Source organism: Aquila chrysaetos, chromosome 22 (genome assembly GCF_900496995.4).
Source record: "Aquila chrysaetos chrysaetos chromosome 22, bAquChr1.4, whole genome shotgun sequence".
Lineage (NCBI taxonomy): Eukaryota > Metazoa > Chordata > Aves > Accipitriformes > Accipitridae > Aquila > Aquila chrysaetos.
Window position 1 is genome coordinate 22241306 of NC_044025.1, and position 9895 is coordinate 22251200.

Sequence of the window (9895 nt, forward strand, 5' to 3'; positions counted from 1 at the left end):
GACAGACATGGACCTGTTGGAGCAGGTCCAGAGGAGGGCCATGAAAACAATGAGAGGGCTGGAACACCTCTCCTGTGAAGAAAGGCTGAGACAGTTGGGGTTGTTCAGCCTAGAGGAGAGAAGGCTCTGGGGAGACCTTATTGTGGCCTTTCAATATAAAAAGGGGGATCACAAGAAAGACTTTTTACCAGGGCCTGTAGTGACAGGACAAGGGGCAGCGGTGTTAAACTGAAAGAGGGTAGGTTTAAATTGGACATAAGGAAGAAGTTTTTTACGATGAGGGTGGTGAGACAGTGGAACAGGTTGTCCAGAGGAGTTGTGGATGCCCCCTCGCTGGAAGTGTCCAAGGTCAGGTTGGATGGGGCTTTGAGCAACCTGGTCTGGTGAAAGATGTCCCTGCCCATGGCAGGGGGGTTGGACTAGATGATCTTTAAAGCTCCCTTCCAACCCAAACCATTCTATAACTGTATGCCTGAGGAAGAGCTCCAGAAGGTGGGATGGTAGGACACGCTGTGTCAGGTCCCTCCCTGCAGTCAGAAACCGAACCCTGCACAAGTTCTGACAGAACTCAGACCTTTGTTTTAAAATATTGCACTGGAATATTCACCTGACTGTTACTCAAAATGCTAACATGGCAGAAGCAATGGTGGGCACCATATCTGCAGAGCTCAGTGCAAACTGATTGGGGAAAAGTGGGGTGCAAGTTGGGGGGAGGTTTTCAGTGACTGCTGTTCTGGGTTAACGCTGTTCCATTCCTCTTCTCTGGAAGCCGCCTGTTTCCCAAAGGTAAATCAGTAGTGCGAGGTGCCTGAATATGGAATAAGATTAATAATATGGGAAGAAAAGATGCCATTTATGCCAAGTTAACATGTGCTCAGCAACAGGGGCAGGAGCAGAGCCAGAGACGGCCAAGAAACAGCAGCTCCAGAATACACAGAGGACGCCATAGGCATACTGCTGTGTTCAGAGATGTCTCGCTGTGTCTTCCCTTCAGTCACCTAGGAAATGAAAAAGAGGAATGAATCCCAGTTAGACACATTTATGCTCAAATGTCTGGCTGCAGAGCCTCCAGTTCTGAGCACTAATGTGAGAGTATAGGAAACTCCTGTGGCCAGGCAGCAATGGCCTCCTATTTCTGCTTGTCTGTGGAAGGAACAGCTCAAAGTAAAGAGGTCCAGGGTTCTGCATGCATGTAGCATCCCTCACTTTGATGTCCAAAATCACACATTTCCAGATCCAATGTTTTTCAACTACTGTCTCTAGGCCACTTGACTCATTGCTTTGTGACGGCAACAAAGCAATGCATACCTGGGACATTTCTGAAGCAAGAGATGTGCTGGCACTGTCTCCTTGGAAGCTTAGGGGAGATGAGTACAATAAGTCTTCCTGTCTTTCTAGAGCTGTCTGCTTCAGGTGCATTTGAGACCAAATGGTATTTTCTGCAAAGAGAAGTAAAGCAAAAGTTTTATTGTGCTTTTCTTGTGCACACCTTGGAGTCTAGTGAACAGAAGTCTAGGGAAGCTATTTTAGGAAATGCACTCACAAGTTGTGTGGCATTGATTTAGAAAATACATATTCTTTGTTCAGTGAATGGCCTGTTTGTGGGTTTACTTGTGAGGTTCAGCAGACTGCAAAGCCCCAATTCGCACTGTACTTGAGGACCTTTGGGTCCCTCTGGGACCTTCTCAGCTGTCTATTTTGTAAGGGGCAGGTATGTAGTATCTCAGATGGGATGTTGAGGTTGTAGGTGTATCTCTAGTGCCGGGTGTAAGGCTTTTCTATACAGCAGGAGCTAGGTTTAAATATTAATAATTTATCTAATGATGCTGGTTTCTTTATCCTTTGGAAGCTTTTACAAACATAAAATATTTAAATCTTAAGGTCTGTTGCTAAAATGCTAGGGATATAAAAGAAATACAGACTTAGGATTACATAGTTGCATGTAACAGGATTTTTGTAACTGCTGTGCTGCTGAATCTAATAACATGGGTTGTGTCAGGAGCTACATATCTTGACCAAGTAAGTGTGGGCCAAAGGCGAGCATAGGAAAGGAGGGGAAGGAGGGGAACCCAAACCCCATAATCCTGGTGCACTATTGTGGTTACTCAGCAACATATGGATACAGCATGTCTGACCTCCCCTTGTGATTTCTTTGCAACCCCTTCATTTGAATGCTGTTTGGAAATAGCTTCATGCTGTTTGAGATGAACAGAAGTGTTGCCAAAAGGTACAGAAACACTTCTGAGAGCAGATCCAGGCTGGTCCCGTAGGTTGGACAGGAGATCATGGAGACGCTGCAAAAGACAGAACTATACGCAAGAGCAATGCACCATAGGATATTGAAATCAACAGGATTTTAATTTCCCTGTGCTCAGCTGTTTCTGTGATATGACTGATGCTTACCAAGGCATTTGTTGCTCTCAAACATGCTGAGTATCTGGTCACACTTCTCCTTCTGGTTGCCGCTGCTTTCACATGTACACCACAGGGAGACCTCCACACTGGAGTTACTGACATAGTTGGGTGTCATGGGCGTGCCTGTCCCAAACCCCCAGAAACTGGAATCAGGATTTACTTCACCAAATGAAAGCATCACAAGTCCTATTACACTAAAGGGAATGCTGCCCTGGAGGCAGAAGCCTTCTGTTGTGATATGCATGTTACTCAGGAGAGGTCAGGAGCCCCTGTGAGGTGACCCAGGTCTGGTGAAGCTGCATGAAGTCTGCTGGGCTGTGAGAAAGTGTGGAGATTGCTACCCTGACTCAGGCAATCTGATGGCGAGGTATGCTGATAACTGCAGCTGGTGCAAGCATTAGATTGAAGGATGTGAAGCATCTGCAGGGACTCAACTGCAGTACTGACATAGGGCAGCAAAAGGCACTCTTACTTCTTGTGTAGTTGGCAACACTGTGTGGTCAAATGCCTTTTGCCAAAAAAATGCTGCACACCTGTAGTGTGCCATTCAGCCAGAGTTCATGTAGCACAAAAACAGCAAAGACATCTGGAAAACCAGAAGGTATAGTCCAGATTTACAGCTTCTGAGATATCGCTGCTCTTTACAGCTCCTGTTTTGAGGCACTCTGAAAAAGTATTAGCAGGTTGGCAGTGAATGCCTAAAACCAAGGACAACCTTCCTTCTAACAGCTGGTAGTGCCATGTTCTGGCTGGCTGTGAGAAGATAGTGTGTACAACACTAACAAACCATCAGGAGTCTAAAAGTCAGGCAGTGAGGCAATGTTGTGTTTGATCACTGCTGTGATGGGATGTAACTCCTGCAGCAGGAATGACTGAGCTCATACAGGCCCTGAGCCCTGTTGGTCAGACATTTAGAGTGCTTTGCACCAGCTGATGATGCAAACAGGTGTTCAAAAAATCTCAGGCAAGTGCTGCTGATTAGACAGCAGAGGATGGGACAGAGTAGAGTGATAAATGCCATGGAAGAGCTCTCTTTGGGCTGCATTTACCTCAGAAGCAAGAGAGAGCACTAGCATCAATTAGGCTAAGGCATATTCATTGGTACACTGAGCTGTAACTCCTGCAGGAGAGCAAGATGGTCCTTCACAGCATCAGAGTGTGCCTGCAAGTTTGTGGCCTGAAAGCATCCACCCTGTACGTTCCTGTGGATATCACTTACCAATCATCCCCATGTAAGCCTGCAGGCATGCAGCATGGTTGTGCTGAGAGCAACCATCTGGAGACATGTCTGCAGGTTGACAATTTTGTTGGAAGTCAGCCAGTCGGGATCTGTAGGAAGGAAAATGAGACCATCAGTGTCTATGCTGTTCTCTTCTCTTGGCTAATGTCTGCTGCTGCTGGACCTACTTGCAGATATGGTCTTCTAAGCAGGAGTCCAGAAGCCAGAGGCAATTGGGTTTGGTGTTATACTGGAAGGAACAATCAGGAACAATAGTTTTCCGGCGTCGTTCTCCACAAAGTTCATCTTGACATGGACAGAATAGGATCCTTTTGGTGAAATCCTCAGGGACTTTCTCAAAGAAATTCCTTAGCCCTCTGTGGCATTTGCGACGATCACACATGTCCTCACTTCCTGCTCCCTTGGTGCAGATAGAGGCATAGTCTGTGCGCAGACGAACACACTTCTTGCTCAGGTTACAGATGTGAGTTGCTTTCAGGCATGGATTTGTTGCATCTCCTGCTAACTGTGAGCCTATAAAGCCAAAAGAAACCCAGGAACAATGAAGCAAGTCTCCAGAAGAGATTCTCTGTGGAAATAGGAGTAGCCCTTACTTGATGGCCAGATTGGGAACATCAAAAAGAACAAAGCAAATTAGTCCTGCTGTGTGCCTGTAGTATGACACTGCAGTTACACTAGTTACAAAATCATATTTTTTATTGGTTCATGTTAGGGTGTTTGTTTCAGAGAATGCATCATTGTGGGTTATTCCCTGTTTCATGGGCCTGGATCTGTGGCTATATTTACACTTGGTAGGGGGGACAAATTTAGGCAAGTATCCAGAGTATGTGTTCCTCTGATTAAAGGGGCCATTACCCCAAATTGTTCTTCTTAATAATTTTCAGCCCCTGAAAAGATGATAAAGGGCAGCATTATATCACGTAACCATTACAATCCTTACCTGATAACAGAGCTGCCAGTTTATTATAATCTGTCTTCCAGTGTTCTTCATTTGCTGGATTCTCATAGGGAGAGGTCTCCAAATTGAAATAACCTAGGCAAGATACAAGATGTTTTATGCAGTGGGAGAAATGCTTTCTGACCAGATTTTTTTTTTTTTTTCCCCTCCTTCTTAATTGATTTCCTTCTTATTTGTGCCTGGCTGTTTCCTCAGGCTGGAGTTCAGAGATGCTCTGTCTTGCTCAAAGCTAAATGCCAAAGAATGGTTCTGCTGGAGATGCAAAAGTATTACTGTGTAACAACAGCATTACATTTTGTCATCAGATCTGCTCTGGCTGGAATTTTGTCTATGTTGTCATTTGGGTTTTTTCAGCCTCAGTACTAGTAAGGAGATGTGCAGCACAGGCAGTCTTTAGTGGGAGGCCAGGTAGAAGCATCCCACTAAAGCTGGAAAGAAGCAGCATGCTCAAGGATGCCATTACAGTGTGTGTCACAATCACACGTCTGTTTTCAGTGATGGACAGACGTGACAATTTTGAGGTGACTTTCACAGGAGCCTCCCCTCACAGCATGAAATCTAACTGCCTCAGAGTAGCTATCTTTTTCTGTTAGGGTCCCTGGTGTATTTGAAGAGCTGGTCCCAGACCAGATCAGCTTTCTCTGCTTATCAAACACAGCAGTAATAAATTCTTTTCCTAGGAGACGTGATTCCAAAGTGGTACCTGCAATGTTGGGAAGTGGCCTTTCACAGTTGTTTTCAGACGGGGGCAGGGGTGAGCCTTACTAGTACCTTGTAAATTCATATTATTTCATCTCACCATCTGTCATGCTGCCATGAACGGTCCAGAAAACACGTAAGCAGTGCTCCTGTCTCTTCATGCGCCGGTGACACTTGCAGTGCAGCAAAGAGCTGTTTCCGATGTCTAGCTCTGCATTCAGACATCTGACCCTGCTATCGTGATCCAGTGGAATGAAGCGAGTCTTAGCCAGGGCACAGTTTTCCAGGATCCTGTAGGTGGCATTGCAGGTAGAGTCCGAGAGGCACAACTGTTCTGCTGCTATGCAATCACTCCTCGGCAGAGCCAGGAGGTCTCCTGGTCAAGTAGGGAAAAGATTGTCAGGATCACAATCATGATGAATGCCACACAAGCACCTTGTCCTTGTTCTGTAGGCATCCTATATTCAGTAAGGACTCCTCTCAAGAGGCACAACTGGTTGGGGTCTTTCACATGGAGTAGTAAGGAACAAGAGCTGTCTCCATTTAGAAACAAAAGGATGAGTATTAATGTATGAAAGAGGGAACAAAAGGTTAAAGAAAAGTCTCAAAAATAATTTTGTTTAATAAAACCTTTTTTAATCACCCTTAACTCTTTCAACTTGGCCAGGATCAGAGATGGCTTTGTATTTTATGGAGTAGTAAATCCCTGTGGAAATCTTGGGGTTGCTGAGGCTGCTTTGAAGAAGCTCTTCTATCTGGGTAAGGAAAACCGCAGTGCAATAAGCTCATAGTAACACCATACTGTGTGCTGTGAGTCAGTGCTGCTGCCATTGCTAAAGTATATACTGGTCATTAAGAGATGTACTGAGAAATCCATTTGTAGGGTGTAAAAACAACTACTTCACTGGGCTTGGAAACTTAAGAATAAGAATGCATATTTTTTTGCATAATAGAATAAATTCTTAATATAAGATGCAAGTAGCTTCATATAGAAATGCTGATATGCAATCAATTTAAGTACATAGAACCCAGTCCCTGAAATCCCTGCCAAAAATGCTGGGATGCAGGCTTGGCATGCCAGCTTTCATCTGTTGGTTGATTGTGAACTCTGACTGTATCTCTCTGTATACGTATTATTTGCATAACACATGCATTGCCTACACACACACACACACACGCACCACCTTATGTGGAAGTATTAATCTCAATTTAACAATATAATCTTTAAAACTAGACTTTTTTTTCCAGCTTTTTAAACTTTTTATATGGACTGTTGTCACCTAAGGGTAATACTGGGATGATACCTAGCATTATGTTGTCACAGGTAGGTGAATTCAGTCCATAATCTTTCTTCATTTCTGTAGTATATGAATCTGCATTTACAGTACAATTACAATGAAGACCTGGAACAAGACTGTTTGCTAATAAAATTATATATAGGCTACTATGTTTCTTCCCTTCAGGACAATATTGCTTGGCTGGTGTTAGGAAATGACTATGATGAGCCTTACATCTACCTTTAATGCTCTATGGGTACATGATCTTACTATCATTCTCTTGTTCAGCAGGTGCACTGGTACTATTTCAGTCAGCCTTCACTACAGATTAGAAAAAAATCTTGGTCCAGCTCATATTACCTGGTATACCATCTTCACCACCTAATTTGTTCTCTTACTTCCTTCACTTTTGCTAGCTTCATCAGTTTTATTTGCTGTAAGCAGTAGACTGCATAATTTTATGCTAGTCTGCTTCTCAAACTTTCTACTTTCCCTATAGCCCAGTAATACTATCCAGGTGTCTCTGTCGCACTTGTACAAATTTCTTTGCTTTTCTAGCAACTTATTGTACTTTGTTGTTCATCTGGCTGTTACGTAGAGACTATATGACTTTGTAAGCTCCCTGAAAAACAAATATCTCATCAGAAATGCTTTGTACGCAGCACAGTAGGTTTTTTAGGCGTTACACCTAGGCACAACCTTAATGAACATTCCAAGTGTGATTATATCCTGTAAGGTTGCAATCAGTGCAAATTCCCAATAGCGAATTGGTCTGTTCTCTCCAGTAAGCTTTTGGAACCCTAAACTGAGCAAACTGATCTACCCCACCAGGTCAGACCAAAGTACCATCTCCCCCAGTATCCCATCACCAACAGTGGCTTGCAGCAGCTGTTGTAGGAAGTTCATAAAAGTACAGGATGCACTTTACTAGCCTTCAGAATTTTGCTCAGCAAGCACCTGAGCTTGAAGTGACATTTTTAAAAATTTAAAGTGATACGGTAATTGCCAGGGTAGAGCAGAGGTGGGTGTAAGTGGATGGACTGTGTTTCTGCCACAGGCCTGTACCAGATGCTTTGGGTAAAGCTGCTGTAAACCTCAAATTTAAAACATTCCTCCTCTTTTAATAGCTATGCATTGTATTAAGCCCTAATACTTGACACGTTGTTTCATTTTTTAAAACCTTCTCTTAATATTCCAGATAATAACATGAAAGAATGAGAGCTAATTCTTTCCTAGACATGTGGTCTAGGTTGCAGAACATGTTAATGATGCATGTGTGTGGGAGTCCCTTCTGTAGTTTAAAAAAAAAAAGTTAAAAGGTAATTATCAATTCACAGACTATGATTATTTATACCTTAGAAAAAGGGGATAGATAATACAATATCCCTTTATTTCTACCTTTTCACTCCATGTCCTGTCATATATATATATATATATGTATTATTTTGATGCTTCTGGTGCACCATGCTATTGAAAGAGAGGACAATTGCAGAAGGGAAACCTTTTTTTATTAAGCACAGTTATCAAAGAAGCATTAGTATTTGGACATGGAAAATTGTGGAAAAGCTATTGTAATCATGTGGCTGCAAGTGCTACTGAGGTTTCAGGGCAATGGCCCATCTTTGTAGCAGTCATTGTGATATTCGGCAGCTGCAGCATTTTCTAAGTGTGAAGCACTGACATCCCACAGCCGGGGTGTAGGAATGCTTCTAAGCGGTTTTGTAATTTCTGTATTTCTAGTCACATCAGCCATGAAGACTGCACAAGAGATGAACTGGAAAGAGGAGTAATTTCTATCCTTGGCTCTTGTGACTTGGCAGTAGCAGAAGACAGAGCGGAGCAAACAGCTGCATCTCTGCCAGAGCTCCTGGGATTGGTCTTTGCAAACTGAGCCTCACCTCAGACTACTATCAGCCCGAAGCATTTCAGAGGGGGAACGCCGGGAGGGTAGGTACCAAAAAAAGCTCTCGGCAAAGTCAGGACGAGAGAGGTACAGCAAGGATCCGTTAAGGCAGGTCCAGCTAGCGCAGGTGCCCGCTTTGTGCCTTCTCTGCCGCGCTGAGGCATCAGCTCCCGGCATCTGCCCCTCTCTGCTGCGAGCGAGAGGAGCAGGGCGACCTCGTCGCCTCCTCCAGCCTTGCCTCCAGGACACCCGTTCCCCCTCCCCAGCGCGTCCCTCCGCCCTGGTCACAACCACACCGGCAACTAGCCTTTCAGCTCGCAGCAGCACGCCTTCCCTTGCTCTGAAAGCGGGTTCCTCCCCGGGGGGGGGGAGGCGGGGCGCCCGCAGGAGCCGGTGGCCGGGAGCCCCGAGCTCGGGCTGCGCCGAGGGCCGGCCCAGCACCTGGGGGGGGGAGCGCCAGCAGCGGCGGGCGCCTGCCCGCGACCCCGGAGCCGCCTCTGCCGCCCGCAGCCGCCCCTCGGGGCGCCGGCGCGGGTCCCGCTCGCCGCCCGCCGGGAGAGCGACGGGGGACCCGCCGCGCTCCCCACCCCGCCCCGAGCCCGGCGCCCGCCCCGTCCGCCGCCCCGCGCTCCGGGCGCTGTTACCGGCTCGGGAGAGGAGCAGCCCCAGGAGCAGGACGAGCCCCATGCTGGAGCCCGGCGGTCGGTCAGTCGCTCCCCGCTCTGGGGCCGCAGCTCACATGCTGCACGCAGCCCGCCGGCGTGTGAGCGGCCGCCGCCCCGCCCCGGCGCGGCACCGGCCGGCCCGCCCCGTCGAGGTGCGGGCGGCGAGCGCCGCCCCGCGGCCCGGCCCGGCGCCGGGACCCGGCGCAGGGGGGGGCGTCTCTGCCCGCCGAGCGCTCCGCCCGTCCTCCCGCGGGGGTCGCGGCGGCGGGCGGACAGGGTGTGCGGCCGTCGGGCCGGGGGTAGGGCTGCGGGGCAGCCCTCTGCGGCCGCCCCTAGGGCGTCCGGGGGAGCTGCTGGGCCCCGCCGTGCCGGGACGCGCTTCCCAGGCGAGACCTGCGGGGAAGCTTCGGAAGGGACGCTTCGGAAGGGGCGCTTTGGAGAGGGGTTGTGGAAGACGTTTTGTCGGTTGTTTGCTGGCCCGCCGTGCCTCTTGGCGCTGAGAGCAAAGCTGTGGTTGCTCAGTGAGGGGCACCCTCGGGGGTGTACTTCGGTGAAAGAAAGTAAGCCTTAAACAGAGGGAGTGTTCTTGGAGGGTCCGGATGCTGACCGGCTTTTGAATAAATGCCTTTGGTCCTGCTTTGGTCTGCAGGAGGGATGAGTGAGCTGCTGGCTTCTTCCTATTGGCTTTGTTCTGAAGGGTCTTATTTCAGTATCTTAACCTGTTGCTGGCTCTGCCTT

At 47.4% G+C, this 9895-nt stretch overlaps 1 protein-coding gene across 1 annotated transcript; it reads right to left on the bottom strand.

Annotated features, from left to right (window-relative positions):
• Positions 1 to 341: 341 nt before the first annotated feature.
• GFRA3 (GDNF family receptor alpha 3) lies at positions 342 to 9273 on the bottom strand. Its single transcript, XM_029998521.1, has 8 exons — positions 9137 to 9273; positions 5413 to 5688; positions 4596 to 4688; positions 3823 to 4168; positions 3635 to 3744; positions 2404 to 2538; positions 1309 to 1439; positions 342 to 998 (listed from the first exon to the last, which is right to left on the bottom strand). The coding sequence occupies exons 1-8, from the start codon at positions 9177 to 9179 to the stop codon at positions 864 to 866; spliced, it is 1269 nt and encodes a 422-aa protein (XP_029854381.1). The 5' UTR covers positions 9180 to 9273; the 3' UTR covers positions 342 to 863.
• Positions 9274 to 9895: the final 622 nt, after the last annotated feature.

Bases quoted from the DNA above. Each gene is read 5' to 3' on its own strand.
- GFRA3 (XM_029998521.1), bottom strand. From the start codon at position 9,179: ATGGGGCTCGTCCTGCTCCTGGGGCTGCTCCTCTCCCGAGCCG. The intron at 2,539-3,634 runs GTAAGTGATATC...GGTTTGGGACAG, and splicing joins GGCTTACATGGGGATGATTG to GCACGCCCATGACACCCAAC. The intron at 999-1,308 runs GTATGCATTGCT...TTCATTTCCTAG, and splicing joins TTGCTTCAGAAATGTCCCAG to GTGACTGAAGGGAAGACACA.